Genomic DNA, 21,149 nt, shown 5'->3' on the forward strand with positions numbered 1-21,149 from the left:
TGTCGCCTCCGTGCTGGTGGTTGGGGGGGGAGGGGAGGGCGGATCACAAACCCATCCCCGCCATGCTTGATTTTCCCGCGAGAATGACGTCACAATTACGTCACCCCCGCGCCGCGCGCTGATTGGTTGAACTCGCTGCTCCCGGAAGGGACCGGAGGGGCGGGGGACGCCCCCCACCCCCCCCCCCCTCTCCCGGGACCCCCGATCCCCGCAGCCCCCCGGACACCGGGGGGAGCCGCCTGCGGGCCGGGGGGGTCCCGCGGCACCGGGGGCAGGGGGCGGGAGGAGCCCGCGGCGGCGCGATGGGGGCGGCGGCCTGCGGGGTAGGTGGGGGGGAGCCTCGCTCGTGTGTGTGTGTGTCCCCCCCGGTCGTGTGTGTGTCCCCGGTCGTGTGTGTGTCCCCGGTCGTGTGTGTGTGTCTCTGGTTGTGTGTGTGTGTGTCCCCGGTCGTGTGTGTGTCCCCGGTTGTGTGTGTGTGTCCCCGGTTGCGTGTGTGTCCCCCCCCGTCGTGTGTGTCTGTCTCCGGTCGTGTGTGTGTCCCCCTCCCCATCCTTTCCCCCTCCCCGGGACAATCCCGGACCCGCATCCTCAGGGCAGCCCCCGGCTCCGGGACCCCCTCCCCTCCCCTCCCTCTCTTTTCCGCACCCCCCTTTTCTCCCCGGGGTTCCCCCGTCCTCTCCCCTCGCTCCATTCCCCACCTCGCTGTGCGCCCCTCTCCCTCTCTCCTCCCTCCCCTCTCCCCGGTCCTTTCCCCCCGGCTCCGGGACCCCCTCCCCTCTCCAGCCCCGCTTCCATCCCCCTCTTTTCCGCACCCCCCCTTTTCTCCCGCTTCCCCTGTCCTCTCCCAAAGCCCCCATTCCTCGCTGTGCTCCCCTCTCCCTCCCTTCCCTCTCCCTCTCGTCCTCCTCTTTCCGCACCCCCCTTTTCTCCCCGGGGGCACTCCCGGTTCCCCCCTCCTTTCCCAAAGCCCTCATTCTCCACCTCGCTATGCGACCCTCTCCCTCCCTCCCTCCCTCCCTCCCCTTCTTTTCCGCACCCCTCTTTTCTCCCGCTTCCCCTCTCCTCTCCCAAAGCCCTCATTCCCCGCTGTGCGCCCCTCTCTCCTCTCTCCCTTCCCTTCCCTCTCCCCGTCCTCCCCTCCCTCTCCCCGTCCTCCCCCCTCCCCGCGGCGCTGTCCAATCAGCGCTCCCGTTGCTGGCAGGTGCGCAGTGTTTTTGTTTTGGGTCGAAGTTGAGGCCGGAGCGGACGCGGCGGCGGCGCCGGGCGGAGGCCGCGGCTCCGGCACCCCCGAACCCCCCGGGCCCCGCGCCGCCCCCGCGCCGGCCCCGCCATGCGCAGGGAGATGAACGGGGTCACTAAGAGCCGCTTTGAGGTGAGGCCCCGGCCGGTCCCGCGGGGGGAGGCCCGGCCTGGCCCGGCGGAGGAGGAGCGGGGGGGACCGGGCCGCGCTGTGGGCGACCCCCCCCGAGGGCCCTGGGGACCCTCCCCGGCCCCGGCCCGGACAGCGCGGGCCTGGGGGGGCTGTGTCAATGGGGCTGGGATGGGGGGTGGTCGAGAGCTGTGCCCCCCCGGGTTTGGGGTGCCTTTGGTGTGACATTTGTCCCCTCCACCCTCCATTTTCGGGGGGATCTGCTATTGACGGATATAAACTCCCTGTGAATGGGGCAGGGATGGGGGGCTCAGGATGAGGGGCTCAGAGCTGTGCCCCCCCCGGGTTTGGGTTGCCTTTGGTGTAATATTTCTCCCACTCCCCCATTTTCGGGGGGATGTTCTGTTGACGGATATAAACTCCCTGTGAATGGAGCTGGGATGGGGGGCTCAGAGCTGTGCCCCCCAGGTTTGGGGGGCCGTTGCTGTGACATTCCTCCCCTGCACCCCCCATTTTCGGGGGGATGTTCTGTTGATGGATGTGAACCCCTCCTGGGGTTCTGTGAATGGGGCTGGGATGAGGGGGTTCGAGATGAGGGGCTCAGAGCTGTGCCCCCCGGGTTTGGGGTTCGTTTTTGTGAAATTTCTCCCTTCCACCCCCCATTTTGGGGGGGATGTTCTGTTGAGGGATATAAACTCCCTGTGAATGGGGCAGGGATGAGGGGCTCAGAGCTGTGTCCCCCGGCTTTGGGGGTCGTTGCTGTGACATTTCCCCCCTGCACCCCCCCCATTTTTGGGGGTTATTCTGTTGGTGGATGTGAACTCCCGCAGGGGGGGGGATCTGTAAATTGGGCTGGGGGTGACTTTGGGGACAAGGAGATGCTCAGGGCTGTGCCCCCCGGGTTTTGGGGGCTGGTTTTAAACTCCTCCCCGCCCCGTTTTTGGGGGTCCCGTGGGGGGCTCAGTGTGAATGAGGCTGGGGAGGGTCTGTGGGTATTGGGTGACAGGGGGGGGCTCAGGCCTGGACTCCCGGATTTGGGGTGCTCAGTGTGAAACCTCTTCCCCCTCCATCCCTTTTGGGGAGGGGGTTCCCCCATCTCATTCCCTGGGGCTGGGGAGAATCGAGACGGTGCGAGTTTGGGGGGGGTGTTGGGGGTGTTGCCGATGTGAAACTTCTCCCCCACCCCATTTTGGGGGTCCCGGGGGGGGTTTTGGGGGGGGCTCACAGCTGCTCCCAACGTGTTGCTGCGGGTGCGAGCGCTGCCAGCCAAGTTGATGCTGGAGCAGGAGATGTGGGGAAAACGCGCCTGGAAAACACCACAAGAACCTTTGGGGAGCGGGGCTGGGGGGGATAAAAGGAGCCCCCAGCGCCGCTTTTTTATATTTTTAGCTGGGAGGGGGGGAAAAAAAATTTGCTTACGGGGAGGTGGGGGATGGAGAGGACGGAAGGAGAGGAGGGTAAACAATGAGATCTATTCAAAGGCCGTGGCACAAAGCGGAGCGTGGAGCCAGGGCGATTCCAGCCGCATTGTTGTCCCAGCTGTCTTCCCGTGGGAGGAGGAGGAGGAGGAGGAGGGGGTAGGGAGGAAGGGCAGCGGCGGGATTTACTTCCCATCGCTGCCAGAGGCTGTGGAGGATGGAAATCCCTGCTCGCTGCTTCTCCGGACTGCCCGGCCCTTCTAGGGGACAAAAAAGAGCCTGGAATGGTAAAAACGGGGCTGTAGCAGAGGGGTGGGATGGCGGTGCAGGGAAAATGCTGGGGAGCGGTGACCTGGAGAGGCCCTGGGGCAATTCCTCAGCCCTGGGGGTGAGGAAGGGGCAGCACACGCTGGTGGTCCCACCCTGCACCTGGGATTGTTTTCTTCCTCCATCGGATCCGTGTGAGAGCTGGGAGTTGGGGTGGGCTCAGGTGGTTTAAGTGTTGTAATATTGAAATTGTTCCTGTGGCACTGAAAGCGCTGGGATCACCCTGGGAGCTCCAGAGAGGAGCCTGCACGTGAGCCCTGCATTATCCAGGCTTATTGTATTTACTCTTCTGGGCTCTTCTTGCCTGCACAGATTTTTTCTTTTTTTTTTTTTTTTACCCCCTGAGAGCTGCTATTATTATTATTATTATTATTATTATTATTATTATTATTATTATTATTATTATTATTATTATTATTATTTTCCACTGCTGCAGAGTGGCTGGATGCAGAGTAAAAGCAGGTTGGTGGCAGATTTTGAGGGGAAATGTTTTGTAGATAGAACATCAACATCCTTTGCTTCCTCGGCCTTGCAGTGCTGGAGTTCATTCCAGTTTTGGGAGGGTTTTCATCAGGGTTGCACCAGGACACGATGAACCCAATTCATTGGGGAAAAAGAGTGGGGAAAGGCTTTGTTTGGCCTGTTTTGGGTGGGGATTTTTTTTTTTTTTCTTCTGGAATGTTATTTTCTTCTCATAGTAAAAAAAAAAAAAACAACCAGACAAGTTGGAAAAGGAGCAAAATGCTCGAGGAGCCTTTGAGGCCTAAAATTAATTTTTTAAACCTATATTTATACAGGAAGAGTTGGTGTGTTATAGAAAGGATTATTTTGGCCTACAAGAAGTGCCTTTACACATCATCCTATTCCTTGGCTGTTGTGCTTGCTGTGTTCTGTGGCTGCCCCATCCCTGGAAGTGTCCAAGGCCAGGTTGGAGAGGGACAATCTGGGACAGTGGGAGGTGTCCCTGCCATGGCAGGGGTGGCACTGGATGGGTTTGAAGGTCCCTTCCATCCCAAACCACTCCATGATTATAAATCTTAAGGAATCCTTTATTTCCCCAGCATGGATTACCTCTGTCCCACTCACCTGGATAACCTGGAAAGCTTTAGAGCTGTTTTCCTTTAAATTTGTCATTTTCCACTGAGGTTATGTTGGTCAGAAGAGTTTCCAAAACGTGTGTTCACACTTAGATTTCTTTTCCAGAGGGGCAGAATGGGTGGAAATTCCTCTGTGCTTCCTAGAAACCGGTTTGTGATGGTTGTGGGGAGTTCACATTTCATGGGACAGGGGGAAAATCGGGCAGCAATGTCTGGACACTGGGAGCTGCTCCTCAGAGCTGTGGAATATTGTCAGGTCATGAAGGCAGTGGCTGTTTAAATCTCCTCTTCCTCCTCCTCTTCCTCCTCCTCACCTGTGGCTACTGCAGGGGCAGCCTGGCTGAGCAAGGGGAAGTAGGGCTTTGAGTCTGGAATGTTATTTTGGGGTAAAAAGAAGCAGATCTGGGGCTGTGACTAATGCATTGTGTCTGTTCCAGGCTTGAAATAACGGGTGAGCTGCAGAGGGGGAGGCTGGGTTGGGTTTGCACTCATTTATTGTCTTTTGTGGAGCCACGTAAACAGATTCCTGAGCCATTGTTGTTGGGTAATTCACAAATCCACTCGGGAGGGGGGATAATAGTACTAATAATAATGATAATGATAATAATAATAATAATAATAATAATAATAATAATAATAATAATAATAATTCCTTGCTGGAGGAAGAAAATACGGGCAGAGCTCCTTACATTGGATTTGCATGTGGGTTTCTGCTTCCAGGAAGAGTGGAATTCTCTTTTTCCTGGGAATGCCATGGAGCATATTGGGATTAGTCCCTTTACAGGAGGTGTGGCCACCACAGAGAAAATCACCACTTACTGCAGCAAAGCAAACAAAAAGGGAAAACATTACCCAGATTGACTCCTAATTCTCTCTGGTGTTGTTTTTGTGTGGAACATGCCCCAGCAGATCCCAATCCATGTTTTTTTTTGGGATTTCTCAGCTTCCTGCCAAATAACAGCAGAGAGGAGAGGAGGCATCTCCTGGTGCTTGGGAGGACTCATCCACCAAGGCCCAAGTTCTCTTCTCCATCTCCCCATGCCCTGGGATGTCACCTGGAGCTGTCCTGGGTTTCCTTGTCGGGATTAAATAATTCCAGATTTATTTTTTTGTCCTTCCTCTGACTGTGAACCATCTGTGTAGTCTCCTCTGCATCCTCAGAAGCAGCAGCACACAAAAAGCTCCATCCTCTCCAGCTTCCTCTGGGAGTCTGCAGAGCCTGCAGTGGGCAGGAGCTGCTCCTGGCCTGTCCATGGGGGCAGTTTGTCCTGGTACAAATGAAATTTTGGCACCTCCAGGGATGTCTCTGAGGAATGAGAGTCTGTGCTGAGCCTTGGGGAGCACCTTCAGCCTGAGAAATGGCATTTCTGTGCTGGATTCAATCCTCAGTGTGAGGGAATCCTGACCTTTCGGGACTCCTGGAGTCCCCAGGTCTTGTTTGACTGGAAAAATGTGAAATGAGCTAAGCTGGACGCAAATTGGGAAACTTCAAATGCTCCAAAATCGAGCTGCCTTCTAATAATTAATCCTGTCTGTGTTCAGAAATTGAATAATCTCACTGACCCTAATCCCATTTTGGAATCTGCTGCATTTCTGCCTCTGAAATGCTGTTGCTGTAATTTCAGGGGGTTTTGGCTCTTCAGGGCTGATCCTTTTGGGGTTTTCCCTGCTCCCTTTCCTGGGCTGCTCCTTGTGCTCCTGGCTGGGCCTTTGCTGTTCCAAGGAGTGGAGGTTGTGCAAACAGAGGGACACAAACAGGGCAGGGAGCAGGGAAAACTTTGCCCTGACTCTCCTTGCAAAAACTGATGTAACACCATGGAATCTGATTTTATATGGGAAGAGAAACTGGTGGTGACATAACCCAGGGAACACCTGAGGTTGCACAGCTGGAACAGGTTTATTTCTTGATGCTATCTAACAATGTGGCTCATAGATAATGAGAAAAACTGTAAAAAAATAAAGATTTGGGGGGGGGGGGGGGGAGTGTCCAAGCTGATGGATTTTCCATATTCCTGTTCACTCCTCCACCCTCTTTTATTTTGAATTTCACTGTCGTGCCACATCACACGTAACACTCTTTAAACCAGGGCAGGTGAATAATAAATACCAAACTGTTCATTTATTTGGTTCAAAGTGGTGGTTGAAAGGATGAGATGGGAAGAGATGTCAACCACAAGTTGTGTTTCACACCCTCACGTGCTGCTGCTGTGCCTTGAGTAGAGGGAAGAAGGATTTGGGGAGATTTGGAGCAAAAATGGCTTCTGCAAAAGGGGTTTGGCCCAGGGAGACTGGGGGGATCCAGCAGGAAAATGGTTTTGAACCTCAGCCTGTGTGAGCCCAGAGACAGCACTGCTCTGCCAAATTTGTATTCCTATTTTTGCCCCAAATAGGATTCAATTCTTCCTTCTCCCTCTGCCAGGAGTTGTGTGAATGAGCTGGATGACCCAGACCTGAGAGACAGCTCTGGTGTCCCAGTATTGTTTTTATTTTTATTTTTATTTTTATTTTTATTTTTATTTTTATTTTTATTGCTATTTTTGCCCCAAATAGGATTCACTTCTTCCTTCTCCCTCTGCCAGGAGTTGTGTGAATGAGTTGGGTGACCCAGACCTGGTGGTGTCTCCCAATATTGTTTTTATTTTTATTGCTGTTTTTGCCCCAAATAGGATTCACTTCCTTCTCCCTCTGGCAGGGGCTGGGTGACAATGGGAGTGTTGGCCCTGGCAAATTGTACAGAATCCCAGCACATTTTGGGTTGGAAGGGCCTTAAAGCCCATCCAGTTCCACCCCCACCAGGGATACGGGAGTTTTTCCATGGTAAGGAAAAAGGAGAGGGTTTTAAATGGAAAAAGGAGAGGGTTTTAAATGGGAAAAGGAGAGGATTTTAAATGGGAAAAGGAGAGGGTTTTAAATGGGAAAAGGAGAGGGTTTTAAATGGGAAAAGGAGAGGGTTTTAAATGGGAAAAGGAGAGGGTTTTAAATGGAAAAAGGAGAGGGTTTTAAATGGGAAAAGGAGAGGGTTTTAAATGGGAAAAGGAGAGGGTTTTAAATGGAAAAAGGAGAGGGTTTTAAATGGAAAAAGGAGAGGGTTTTAAATGGGAAGAGGAGAGGGTTTTAAATGGAAAAAGGAGAGGGTTTTAAATGGAAAAAGGAGAGGGTTTTAAATGGAAAAAGGAGAGGGTTTTAAATGGGAAGAGGAGAGGGTTTTAAATGGAAAAAGGAGAGGGTTTTAAATGGAAAAAGGAGAGATTTGGACACTGGGCAGAAATTCCTCCTGTGGGGTGGTGAGACCCTGGCACAGATTCCCAGAGCTGCTGTGGCTGCCCCTGCACCCCTGGCAGTGCCCGGGCTGGACAGGCCCTGGGACAGGGGGAGGTGTCCCTGCCATGGCAGGGGTGGCACTGGGGGACCTTGAAGGCTCCCCCAACCCAAACCATCCCCATGATTTCATGTCTGACCCCAGTGAGGGATTTCCTGGCTGGTTCTGGGGTGAACAGCCCAGGGTGACTCCACTGGGAGCTGCTGCTTGGAGCAGCTCCCACAAGGGACATTTTGGGCATCCCAGGTGGCCCTGGGGACAGGGGCTGTGCAGGAAAGGCACTCAGGGCTGGCACATCCCATTTCTTTGGGACACCATCATTAACTGGGGCCTGGGACACTGCAGTAATTACTGTTTTCGCTGGCTGGGAGCTTCCTTTGAGTCACACATTGGGAAAGTCAGCCCTGGGAGGGTTTTATCCTCCCTGATCCGGGCTGGAACCTGGATCTGCACGGCCCTGAGGAGGAGCCAGCACCCCCTCATTGGGGTTTGGGCAGCCCTGCCTGATCCCACAGTTCTCCTTTGGGACAATTCCCCCCCCCAGTGCCCTTTATATGGGAAGAGAAACAGAGAATCCACCTCAGCTCTGGTGGATTTTTTTATTTAAGACACCATCATTTGGCTTTATTTCCCAATATTTATGCCAATGATCCCAGCATCTTCTTACATAATAGCTGGATACAAAGCCAGCAGTGAAAAAAAACCACCTTATTACCAATAATAATCATAGTAATAATGACAATATTACCAGTAATAATAACAAAATTGCAGGTGTTGGGGAGGGGCAGAACTATAATTTATCAAAGCAGCTCATTTGAATTGTGATGAGCCTCAGAGAGCTGGGTGAGTCTTTGGTTTAGGCTGAAAATACTGAATCATGTCTCAGGTTTTGGCTTTGATTTTTTTTTTTTATTTTTAATCCATTCTAAGTGTATTTGTAGTAAATTGTTGCCCTGCTAAACTCAGCTTCTAAAAAGATAAAAATAAATGCAGGTAGTGGGTGTTCAATGGCCAGGGACTGCAACAAGCTGTCCTGAGAAAGCCAGGAAGTTTTTGTCTTATTTATACTCTTCCTTTTTGGGTCTGGATGTTGTTCTTATGGGCAGGGCTGTGCATTTCAAACCTTGGCAGGTGTTTGTGACAGAGCAGCACCATTTTCATTTGCCATCAGAAATCTGTTCTGGGCCACCTCAGGTGTCACCTGTGAGGAGCTGAGCTTGGAGCAACCCTGGCAGCAGGGATGGGCTTGGTGCCTGATGCCAGGGAGGGGTTTTCTCATTCAGCTGCTGAGGAATTAAAGCTGAATTCAAGCTGATTAATTGAGAGCTGCTGCTGCTGCTGCTGCTCCCTGAGCTGTGCCCAGGCTGCTCCAGGTCCTGCCAGGGCCGCTCGGATGCCGCCGCTGACCCTCGGGTAACTCGGGGCTGGGATTGGGCTTGAGGTTCCAGCTGAGCACAGCGAGGGGTCAGGGCTGGTTTGGGGAGAACTGGCTGGCAGCAAGGACTGGGGCAGGAGGACAATGAACAAAAAGAGGCTGAATGTACCTGCAGCAGATTCTGGAGGGGAACCCTTTCTGTGGGAGCTGAAATGGGAGTTGTGGTTCATGCCCCCACTGTGCTGCTGCTGTGGCCTGAGGAGAGGGAAAAGGGATCTGAGGAGATTTGGAAGTAAAAATCAGTTGGGGCTTGGCCCAGGCCACCAGGAAAATGCCTTTTGGCCTCAGCCTGTGTGATCCCAGAGACAGCACCGCTCTCCCCAGTTTTTATTGCTGGTTTTGCCCCAAATAGGATTCACTTCTTCCTTCTCCCTCTGCCAGGAGTTGTGTGAATGGGTTGTGTGGCAGTGTTGGCCCTGGCCAGGTGCTTTTACAGAATCCCAGCATATTTTGGGTTGGGGTTTTGGTATCTCACCTGTGCCTGTGGAGTTTTCCTTTCTGGAGGCAGCAGCACAACCTGGTCCATGCAGCACTGAGGGATTTCCCTGAGGGGTGTGCAGCAGGAAGAGCTTCATCCTGGCCTCCATTCCTGTAGGGTTTGATTGAGGTCTGGATCATTGCTGCTTCAAAAAACCTCAAAAAATGCTCTTTATTTAAAGCATCCCAAATGCAGGCTGGGCTCAGGTAGCTCCTCCATCCCAGCAGGAATTGAAACTTTCCCAACCAAGCAGCGATGTGACAGTGCCCATCCAGCCCCCTGCCTATCCAGCTATTTTTAGGAATATTAAGCCTGTAATAAGCCTTTTGGGCTGGGCTCTATTTCTGTTTGTCCTGCTTAGTCAGGATTTTGCCTGGGCACAGCTCTGGTTGGGAGCCAGAGGGGCGAGCGTGGCTGGGGCAGGAGGGCAGCGCCCACGTTCCCATCCTGATCCTGACAGAGCATCCCTGCAGCCATTCTGGCAGCCTGGCCTCATCCAGCAGCCAGCCATGTCCTTGGAGACTTCATGCAGATGAAACTGGATGGGTTTTTCAATAAAATTCCCTGTGTAAGTACAGGCTGGAGGGAAAATTCCCTGGGTCGTGCATGTAAACAGCTTCATTCTTTGGATGGCGTCCTCTGAGGAGCCCTTGGATTTCTCTGTCACTTCACTGTGACTTATCTCTGCAGTGGAATATTTTCTCTGCCTTCAGGAAGGCAGCTCAGCCCTGCTCCAGCTGCTGCTTCTCAAAATCTTGTCCTGGGAAGGGAACTGATGTCTCTCCTGTCTCTGTTGAGTTTTGTCACAGCGCTGGAATTTTTTTGCCCCAGATGAGCAGAACTGGAGGCAAGGTGTCAGTACATATTGAGCATGTTTGGGAGAAGTTGTTTCAAAGCTTCACTGAGCTTTTCTAAAGTGAATTCCACATTTTTGCTGTTGTTTTGTGGTTCGTGCTCAGCTGTTTTTACTGGATTGGAGTTGTGGGTGAGGTTTGCTGTGACTCTTGTCTTGTGTCAGTGACTGTACTGGGATTGTTCATCTCCATGTGGACCATGACAGATAAAATTGGTACAAATTCTACCAGAAATCCTGGAATTTGGGCTGGCAGCCAGCAGCCTTACAGCTGGAGAAACCTCCCAGTGCATCTCCGAGTCCAAGTTTAAAACTGCAAAAATTCACACAGAGCTTTCAGAACACAAAAGACTTTTGGAGCTTGGAAACTTCATCTCCAAAGTGTCTTGATACAGACTGGGTGGGCTGTAAACTCAAAAATATTCAAGCTATGGATATAATCCTTAATTTCTGCCATCAGTGGTCGATCCCCCACCTTTCCCAACCTAAAACCTATTTCCAGAGCGCATGATTTGCTCTCTAATAATTAATAATTGCAGCCTGTTTTCTGCCTTGGTTTGAATTGCTTAATTTCCTGTGGTTATGTGCAGTTGTGGAGGCTCTGGCCAGCGTTTCCTGGTGGATCAGGGCTCCCAGAACCCTGGAATATCCTGAGTTAGAGGGGGCCCATGAGGGCAGGGAGCTCCAGGCCTCACAGCAGCTGCAGTTTCATGCACACCATTACCCACAAATTCGTCATCTCACACAGTTCCTGTCCCAAAAATAAACAAGTTTTGGAGCTGTTTAAAACCAAACTATTTACTAATATTTAATAGATGATGGTTTTAAATTCTGCATTGTTTCTTAGCACAGAGACGTGCAGCATTTTATTGCTTGTGTTTCTGGGAATGCTTTTTGCTTTTATTTCCTGCCCACTCCTGTGGGTGTCTCTTGGTGGGTTTGGTACAGAAATGGGTGTCACCTTGGTGTCCTTCCCCCTGGGTGTCACCTTGGTGTCCTTCCCCTCTCTGTAGTGCCCTGGTGCTGTGTTGGTGCTTCCCAGGCTCTCCAGAGGTGCCAGATCTGGTTCTTTTCCCCTGGAGTGAACATCAAGGTGGATAATTCTGTCTCTTGCTGTCACAACTGACCCAGGTGCCTCCTGTAACCCTGCAGCCACTAATTCCCTAAAGCTCTGAATTATCTTCATCCCTTTCTCTCCATTGAGCTTTGAATTTTGTGCTTTCAGGTGTTTGGGTTCAGAGTGGGCACCAGGAGGAGTTTTTCAATGAAATGAACATTGCACCTTGTGCTGAGTGTGAGGCTGTGGGAGCTTTGCCTTTTGGTCACTTTTGCCCATCTATTTTCATAAACTTCCTCAATTCCACAGAGTTTCATGTCCTTGCTTGCTGTACCATTGTAACTTTTTCTGCTTTCAGGCTTGGCAGCTGCTGCTGATTTTTCTGTTCTTTCTCAGTCCTGCTTTTGCAGCTTTCTGGAATTCTTCTTACCTTTACCATTTCCCACAACTTTTGCCCATTTGTTTTCATAAACTCCCTCAGTTCCATAGAATTTCAGCCTGGTTTGGGTTGGACCTTAAATCCCACCCCAGCCATGGCAGGGACACCTCCCACTGTCCCAGGGGGCTCCAAACCCCATCCAGCCTGGCCTTGGACACATCCAGGGGCAGCCCCAGCTGCTCTGGGAACTCCATTCCAGCCTCTCCCCACCCTCACAGGCAGGAATTTCTTCCCAAAATCCCCTGTGGCTTCACACAGCAGCACAGTTACGCTCCTTCTGTGTTTGCTACAGAATTGAAAATTTACATACAATAAAAATGTGGTTTTTCTGTGTCCTGTCCAGGATAATTTCTTCTTTTGGACAACACCAAAGAGATGTTAGGAGAAGCAAACTTGAGGCTTTTAGTTTGTATCTCCTGAAGCATTTTGAAAGCCTGGAAGTCTAGAATAGCCAGTGACATTTTTTCAGAGCTTTATTTTTGTATGGACTTGCCAGAAGGTCCCCATGTCCGTGGTATATTTAGCTGTACGTGCTGCCATGACTTAGCAAAATCCCAATTCCTGCCTCTGTTTTCTGCTGTTTTTCACCCAGCCTCTGCCATCTGAGCCTCAGGCTTTGAAGCAAGGCTGGAGAAAATGGGTCTGGAGATGCATCCAGGGTTCCAGGGAGGGGCAATTCCAGAGCTGAGGTTCTGCCCTGGAGCCCATCTCGCCCGGGCCCCGTCAGGGTTTAAGTCCAAGGACTATTTTTAGTAAGACAAAAAACAAACATTCCTTTGGATTAGTGCTGGTCAAAGGGAAACTCCTGCAGAAAGCAGCCTGGGGATGGCATTTGTGCTGGGACTGAGGTGAGATTTTCCTGCTGAGGGGTTTGATAGGCAGAGGAGGTTCCTGGCTGCTTCTGGAATCTCTGTTTTAACCCTCCCTGCCCTTGTTCTGTTCTGGTTCTTTTTTGGAAGTCTGTTCCTGCTCTCTGATTGCTCCTTTAATTTCTCTGATCCTTTTTTTTAGGGAGGAGAGTCCTGATTCAAGGTCTGGGCAGTGCTGGGAAAGGCTTTGGGTCTGTGACTGGGGGGGAAAGGAGCCACATCTCTTTTTCCCGTAAATAATTCCTCTGCATTCCTCCTCCATCTCCTAATCAATCAACTCATCAATTTAATTAGCTGCTCCTGTCCCAGACGTGCAGGTGCTGCTCTCCCAGCCTTGGCAATGTCTGTCCCCACCCACTGTGGCTCCAGAGTCACCTGGAGATGGGAGGGGAGAGTCCTGGGAGCTGGGAATGGCAAAAGCTCCGTTTAATGAGCAGCAGATTGGGCTGAGAGCTGCCAGGCTGGTTTCTGCTCAGCACTTGGGATATTCCTGGTGGGGAGTGATCAAAGGGTCTGGGAGAGGAGCAGCACTTGTGGTGGGTGGCATTTTGGGATGGAAGGTGGAGAGGTCCCACTTCAGGTGTCTTGGGATAATTCAGAAGAAAACTGGGATTTGGGAGCACAGCCTGTGACTCTGAAATCCTGGGGTTTGGTGTTCCTCAATGCCCAGCTTTCCATCACCAAATGGAGCATTTAAAGGGCCATTTAGTGGCAGTAGATTGGATTTTTACGCTGGATTTCATGTTAAGTTGTGGTAGGATTGGATCCATGCTCAGGGACAGGTAATTGGGGTGTGATGGATCCATGTTCAGGTACAGGATATTTGGGATGTGATGGATCCATGGGCAGGTACAGGATATTTGGGATGTGATGGATCCATGGGCAGGTACAGGATATTTGGGATGTGATGGATCCATGGGCAGGTACAGGATATTTGGGGTGTGATAGGTTTGGATTCGTGCTCAGGAACAGGATATTTGGGATGTGATGGGATTGGATCCATGCTCAGGGACAGGATATTTGGGATGTGATGGGGTTGGATTTGTGCTCAGGAACAGAATATTTGGGAAGTGATGGATCCATGGTCAGGGACAGGATATTTGGGGTGTGATGGGATTGGATCCATGCTCAGGGACAGGATATTTGGGATGTGATGGGATTTGATCCATGGTCAGGTACAGGATATTTGGGATGTGATGGGATAGGATCCATGCTCAGGGACAGGATATTTGGGAAGTGATGGATCCATGGTCAGGGACAGGATATTTGGGATGTGATGGGATTGGATCCATGCTCAGGGACAGGATATTTGGGATGTGATGGGGTTGGATTTGTGCTCAGGAACAGAATATTTGGGAAGTGATGGATCCATGGTCAGGGACAGGATATTTGGGGTGTGATGGATCCTTTCTTAGGTACAGGATATTTGGGGTGTGATGGGATTGGATCCATGCTCATCCTTGGACCCAGGATATTTGGGAGGTGCTGGATTTTCCCCATGGCAAGACAATCCTAAATCTTAGAATAATTTTTATTTAGATTCTTCTTGTGAGGCTTTGCTGTCTCTTTTCCTTGGGACTCCTTGGTGCACCAGGTGCTGTCCCTGGATTTGGAGGGATCCCAGAACCAGCTCTGGCCTCATTGCCTGGCAGAGCACAGAGCTTTCCCAGCATTTTCCCTCCTCAACTCCCTTTAATCCATTCTTGGTGGTTTAAAAATCATTCCTGTTTGTCCCAGAGCTCCTGAGGGCTGGCAGAACGTTCTGGGGCACCTTCTCCATCACAGAAACCAAGCCTGCTGCACCTTCCAGCTCTGTTTGGTGAATATTTGGGTTTCTGGAGCCTTCTTTCTCTCCCCTCCAGCCCCTTGGCCTGATGTTTGGTCTGTGGAACCTCCCAGTTTTGGTGTTTGCATCCCCCAAAGTGGTGAGGGAGCCTCTCCAGTCAGTGCCAGCTCACAAGCACATCCTGATTATCATTTACTTCCCTGGAACAGCTGCAAATCTCAGTTTCTATTTCATCTCTCAATTTACAGAGCATCCTTGCACCATGTTTAAAACATTTTGATATAATCCACCCAGCTGTGGTGCAGAGACTGGAAAGCTGCAGCACAAAGTTTTATCTGTTAGGAATTTCCTGATCCAGATATCTGGAAACAACCTCATTCACCAACCTGAGGTAAATCAGGGTTTGTTGCCTTGATTTGGGGCTAAATTGTGCCTTTTTTTTTTTTGTGCTTGCAGATGTTCTCAAACAACGATGAAGCTGCAATCAACAAAAAACTGCCCAAAGAGCTGCTGCTTCGGTGAGTGCTCCCTGCACACCTGGGGGTTGTTCTTTACATCCAGGATTTTGCTGCTCTGCTCCCAAATCATGAGCTTGGATCAGGTCACTCACAGAGCCAGAACCAAAGAGAGGCAGGTCAAAGGTCTGTGCCAGCAGTTTGTGCTAAATCTGGGAATGCTGTGTCCTTCTCTTGTCCTGCTGGGAGGGAAAATTCCCAAATGAAACCTCTGGGGAATGGGGAAGGGGGAGGAGGAGGGTGAAAAAATCCAGGGAAGGTGGGAAAGGATGGATGGATGGAAAAATCTGGAGGATGGAGGGAAAGTGGGAAAGGATTTGGGGAAAAGGTGGGAAAGGATCCAGGAAATGTGGGAAAGGATGGGGGGTAAATCCTGGAGGATGGAGGGAAAGCAGGAGGAAATTTAAGGAAGGTGGGAGAGGATGTGGGAAAGGATTTAGGGAAAGTGGGAAAAAATCCAGGGAATGTGGGAAAGGGTTTTGGGAAAGTGGGAAAAGATCCAGGGAATGTGGGAAAGGATTTAGGGAAAGTGGGAGAGGATGGGAAAAGGTGGGAATGGTGGAGGGAAAGGGTTGGGAGAGGCAGGAAAAATGGGGGAAAGGGTTTTGGGAAAGTGGGAAAAGATCCAGGAAATTCCAAGAGTTTTCCCCCATTGCTGAGAAAATTCAGTTTTGGGGTTTGAAATGCTGGCTTGATTTGCTTGGTTGTCTGTTTGGTGAGTGGAGGAGTGAGGATCCTCTCATTAATGCTCCTGGTGGGGATGGGCTGATGTGGAGAACAGGATTCTGCTTCTCTGAAAGCAGAAGTGAATCCCTCTGCTCCAGTTCCACTCAAGTGCACTTTGCCCTGGCCCTTGTCAACAGGAGCCAGATGTTCAGCTCCTGGCAGGATGGTCCTGTTGGAAACACCAAACAGGTCAGACTTGGTGGATTTTTAGGGTTTGAAAATCCTTTAAGGTCTCTGGATGATTCTGCCCTGTGGCAAACACCAAACAGGTCAGACTTGGTGGGTTTTTAGGGTTTGAAAATCCTTTAAGGTCTCTCTGGATAATTCTGCCCTGTTGCAAACACCAAACAGATCAGACTTGGTGGATTTTTAGGGTTTGAAAGTCCTTTAAGGTCTCTGGATAATTCTGCCCTGTTGGAAACACCAAACAGATCAGACTTGGTGGATTTTTAGGGTTTGAAAGTCCTTTAATACTTTAAGGTCTCTCTGGATGATTTTGCCCTGTTGGCAAACACCAAAGAGATCAGACTTGGTGGGTTTTTAGTGTTTGAAAATCTTTAAGGTCTCTGGATAATTCTGTCCTGTTGGCAAGCACCAAACAGATCAGACTTGGTGGGTTTTTAGGGTTTGAAAGTCCTTTAATACTTTAAGATCTCTGTGGATGATTCTGCCCTGTTGCAAACACCAAACAGATCAGACTTGGTGGGTTTTTAGGGTTTGAAAATCTTTAAGATCTCTGTGGGTGATTCTGCCCTGTTGGCAAACACCAAACAGATCAGACTTGGTGGGTTTTTAGGGTTTGAAAATCCTTTAAGGTCTCTGGATAATTCTGCCCTGTTGGCAAACACCAAACAGATCAGACTTGGTGGATTTTTAGGGTTTGAAAGTCCTTTAAGGTCTCTGTGGGTGATTCTGCCCTGTTGCAAACACCAAACAGGTCAGATTTGGTGGGTTTTTAGGGTTTGAAAATCTTTAAGGTCTCTGTGGATGATTCTGCCCTGTGTGAAGCAGGATGGGAGTGTGGGGGTGATTGTCCCTCACTTTGGGCTCTGGGAGTAGAGCTGAGTTTCAGTGCTTTGAGCTCAGTTGTTGGGCTGGAAATGGGGAAAGCAGAGGCAGGAGAAGCTTGAATTATTAACAGCAACAACATTTCTTACACTGCAGGAAACTGGTTCTGTCAACACTCAGTGACAGTGAAGGCTGGGGAGGGGAGCGTGACCCAGGGAGGTGCTGCTGCCTCACTGATGGGATGAAGGAGCAGGGACAAGGGATGGCTGTGCTCAATTTTCAGGGCATGCCTGCCCTGGAAGGGCATTTCCCACCCGATCCCATGGGCATTTCCCACCCGATCCCATGGGCATTTCCCACCTGACCCCATGGGCATTTCCCACCCGACCCCATGGGCATTTCCCACCCGACCCCATGGGCATTTCCCACCCGACCCCATGGGTATTTCTCACCTGATCCCATGGGCATTTCCCACCTGATCCCATGGGCATTTCTCACCTGATCCCATGGGCATTTCCCACCCGATCCCACTGGCATTTCCCACCCAATCCCATGGGCATTTCCCACCCGGTCCCATTGGAATTTCCCACCCGATCCCATGGGCATTTCCCACCCAATCCCATGGGCATTTCCCACCCAATCCCATGGGCATTTCCCACCCAATCCCATGGGCATTTCCCACTGATCCCATGGGCATTTCCCACCCGACCCCACGGGCATTTCCCACCCAATCCCATGGGCATTTCCCACCTGACCCCATGGGCATTTCCCACACGATCCCATGGGCATTTCCCACCCGATCCCATGGGCATTTCCCACCCGACCCCATGGGCATTTCTCACTGATCCCATGGGCATTTCCCACCCGATCCCATGGGCATTTCCCACCCGACCCCATGGGCATTTCCCACTGATCCCATGGGCATTTCCCACCCGACCCCATGGGCATTTCCCACCCGACCCCATGGGCATTTCCCACCCGACCCTGTGGGCATTTCCCACCCGACCCCATGGGCATTTCCCACTGATCCCATTGGAATTTCCCACCCAATCCCATGGGCATTTCCCACCCGACCCCATGGGCATTTCCCACCCGACCCCATGGGCATTTCCCACCCGACCCCATGGGCATTTCCCACCCGATCCCACGGGCATTTCCCACCTGATCCCATTGGAATTTCCCACCCGACCCCATGGGCATTTCCCACCCAATCCCACGGGCATTTCCCACCTGATCCCATTGGAATTTCCCACCCGACCCCATGGGCATTTCCCACCCAATCCCATGGGCATTTCCCACCCGACCCCATGGGCATTTCCCACCCAATCCCATGGGCATTTCCCACCTGACCCCATTTCTTTTATTCCATTTTTCCTCACCCCAGAGCTCAGTGTGTGGCTGCTGGAGCCCTCCCTGCTGCCAGGGTGGATATTTGGGATTGGGGCCTGGCAAATGATTGTCCATGGGTGTGGAGATCCCTGTGTGAAAGCAGAACCTGGGAATGAGGGGCACCTGATGGAGTCCCAGCCTCCACAGGAGGAGTTTGCACAGGGATTTGCAGGTGGCAGCTGCTGTGCTTGTCCTGAACCATGGCTGGGATTTGGAGCAGCAAAAGAGTGGCAAAAAATCGTGTTTCTGGATTTTCTGAGATTATTTTCTTTTTCTGATGGGAGCAGATACAGCAAACCTGGGGTTTTTCCCTGTGCTGAGGTGACAAGACAGGGGTAGGTTGGGGACAGGTTGTGAAGAGCCCTGATGGGTGAGGCAGGGAGTCTGTGTGTGGCACTGGGAGGTGGGGAATAGGGTAAGGAGAAAAAGGTTGGGTGGTGGAATGTAAATGGGATTTTGCATGGATTTTAGGGGAAGGAGAAGTGTGAGGCCATGGAGCTCCCAGGAGCAGAACTTCTCTTGGAGCTGGGGTGGAGTTTCTGACAGATGGGGGTGGAATGATCCTGAGTGGAGCCAGGAGCTGAGGTTTGGCTCGTGGCTCTGTGTGTGAAGGTGCAGCCACATCCAGGGCTGTCACCTCTGAGCAGGAGCAGCAGTGCCAGGACATGGATTGGTCACCACCTGCTGGGGCTGGGGCTGCCCTCTTAGGAAAACTCAACAGGGGTGAATAGGAACAAACCATTGGAACATTTTAAACAATTTCTTAAACAAATAAACTTCAAAACCCCCACTGCCACACTGCCCCATCCCTGGAAGAGTCCAAGGCCAGGCTGGACAGGGTTTAGAGCAAGCTGGGACAGTGAGAAGTGTCCCTGCCATGGCAAGGGTGGCACTGGATGGGCTTTAAGGTCCCTCCCAAGCCATTCCCTGATTCCATGAACACTGCTGGACAACTGGAGAAGGATTTGTGGCAGGAAGGAGGGAAGGTCCTGCATGGAGCAGGGAATTGCATCAGGACAAGCCCCAGTGTGGCTGAGTTCCCCCACTCCTGCCTTGTGGAAATGTCTGTGCCTGTTGTGTCCTGCTGTCCCTGCTCATCCCAACCTGCTGCAAAGCAGGGAATTGTTCAAGATCTGCTGGAACTGAGGGGAAACCAGGAGTTGATAAATGTTTAAAGCTCATAAGTAATGGTTTGGAGAGCTGGAATTCACTGTTAGCATACTGTGAAAATTAATTACTGTGCATTGACAGTGCAGCCTTTGAAAGAGGAGCTTGGATGGGTTTTCTGCAGGAATCTCCTGTAAATGGGTGTCACTGTGTGCAGGACAAAGGCTGGTGTGTTTGGGCACTGCTCTGTGAAGTCCTGTCCCTGCTCTGGCCACTCTCAGACGGCCTCGGGGTCCCCTGTGTGTGGAGTGAAAGCTGCACTTAGGCAAAATAAAGAGGAGGAGGATGTGAAAGAGGAGAACAGCAGCTTTTGTTATCCCTAAAAATGCAGGGATGGGCCAGGAGGGAGGGTGGTGCTGCTGATGGCCCTGTCCTGTGTCTGGGGGCAGCAGTGACATCGTGTCCCCCTGCAATGGGGACATTGTCCTGCCTGCCCAGAGAGCAAGACAAGGTGGGCAGCTCACAGAATCCCGGCATGGTTTGGGTTGGAAGGGACCTTAGGGATTGTCTGGTTGCACCTTCCATGGGCAGGGACACCTCCCACTGTCCCAGGCTATAGTAGAGGAAATGTATTTGAATATCTGTGTAGAGGCTTTGCCCCAGAGCTCCTGCTTGTCCTTGATGGGCTGCAGCTGTGAGCATTGAAGAGAACTGGGATAAAAGGGGGTGGGTTGGCCAGTCAGGGAGAGCCTTGGAGGAGCCCTGAGCTGAGAGAGAACAGCATGCAGCAGAAGGAGGCAGTGAAGATCTGCAGCCATAAGAACACTCTGAAGAGGTATGGACTTTACAAATCTGATAACAGCAGCATGGGACTCTAGAAATAGAACAGCAGCACCAGGCTGCTCCCAGCCCTGTCCAGCCTGGCCTTGGGCACTGCCAGGGATGCAGGGGCAGCCCCAGCAGGTGGTGACCAATCCATGTCCTGGCACTGTGGCGCCTGCTCCAGCTCTGTCCCCTGCCAGCTGAGAGCCAGGAGGTGACAGCTCTGGAGTGGCTGTACCTTGACACACACAGCAATGAGCCAAAGCAGCAAAAAGCAGAATTCCCTGGGCAGTGACTCCCAGAGGTGAATCCATGGCTTGGTTGTGTCCATCCTGTCCCTTTTTCCATGCATTCCTCCTGTTGTTTGAGAGGTGGCAGCCACCCCAGGCTGGATTTCCCTGGCAGAGGTGTCTGTGCTGCCCTCCTGGAGGAGCTGGCACTGCCAGTGCTGCCCAGCTCCAGCTTGGCCCAGCAGGATCAGCCTGCAGGGATTCAGCTCTTCCTGCTGGCTCACAGGCAGGGCAGGCACCTTGCAGCTCTCCCCTGCCCTAAGCAGCTTTGGCTCCCTGCTCTGCCCTGCCCAGCCCGTGCCCAGGCCTGGCACTGCCATGCCCACGTTCTCATTGATCCCTGGGGAGCTGCACTTGTGCCCATGGGCAGCCCTGGCTTGGCAGCAGAGCTCTGTGGTGTCTGTGCTCCTGCCCAGCCCGTGGGAGCAGGGCTGAACTGGGAATGAACTGGGATTGAACTGGGATGGTGGGGGGGGGAGCAGGGCTGAACTGGGAATGAACTGGGATTGAACTGGGATGGTGGGGGGGGAGCAGGGCTGAATTGGGAATGAACTGGGATTGAACTGGGATGGGGGGAGGGAGCAGGGCTGAACTGGGAATGAACTGGGATTGAACTGGGATGGTGGGGGGGGGAGCAGGGCTGAACTGGGAATGAACTGGGATTGAACTGGGATGGTGGGAGTGGGAGCAGGGCTGAACTGGGAATGAACTGGGATTGAACTGGGATGGTGGGGGGGTGGGAGCAGGGCTGAACTGGGAATGAACTGGGATTGAACTGGGATGGTGGGGGTGGGAGCAGGGCTGAACTGGGAATGAACTGGGATTGAACTGGGATGGTGGGGGGG

At 51.9% G+C, this 21,149-nt stretch overlaps 1 protein-coding gene across 4 annotated transcripts in view; it reads left to right on the forward strand.

The window, feature by feature from the left end:
* The first annotated feature begins 165 nt into the window (after nucleotides 1–165).
* FBXL20 (F-box and leucine rich repeat protein 20) overlaps nucleotides 166–21,149 on the forward strand; it is a 41,890-nt gene continuing 20,906 nt past the window's right edge. For 3 of the 4 annotated variants that reach the window (XR_011682919.1, XM_071450557.1, XM_071450560.1), the window contains exons 1-2: nucleotides 1,202–1,372; nucleotides 14,904–14,965. Coding sequence is in view for 3 of the 4 variants with exons in the window: in XM_071450557.1 (XP_071306658.1) it covers nucleotides 1,331–1,372; nucleotides 14,904–14,965 (104 nt within the window). In the remaining variant the exon portion in view is untranslated. Of the gene's footprint in view, nucleotides 324–1,201; nucleotides 1,373–14,903; nucleotides 14,966–21,149 lie in introns of those variants that run through there. The other variant, XM_071450559.1, reaches the window with a different exon arrangement.

Source organism: Agelaius tricolor, unplaced genomic scaffold (assembly GCF_023055355.1).
Source record: "Agelaius tricolor isolate 1412-34295 unplaced genomic scaffold, bAgeTri1.0.p SCAF_31, whole genome shotgun sequence".
NCBI classification, from domain to species: Eukaryota; Metazoa; Chordata; class Aves; order Passeriformes; family Icteridae; genus Agelaius; species Agelaius tricolor.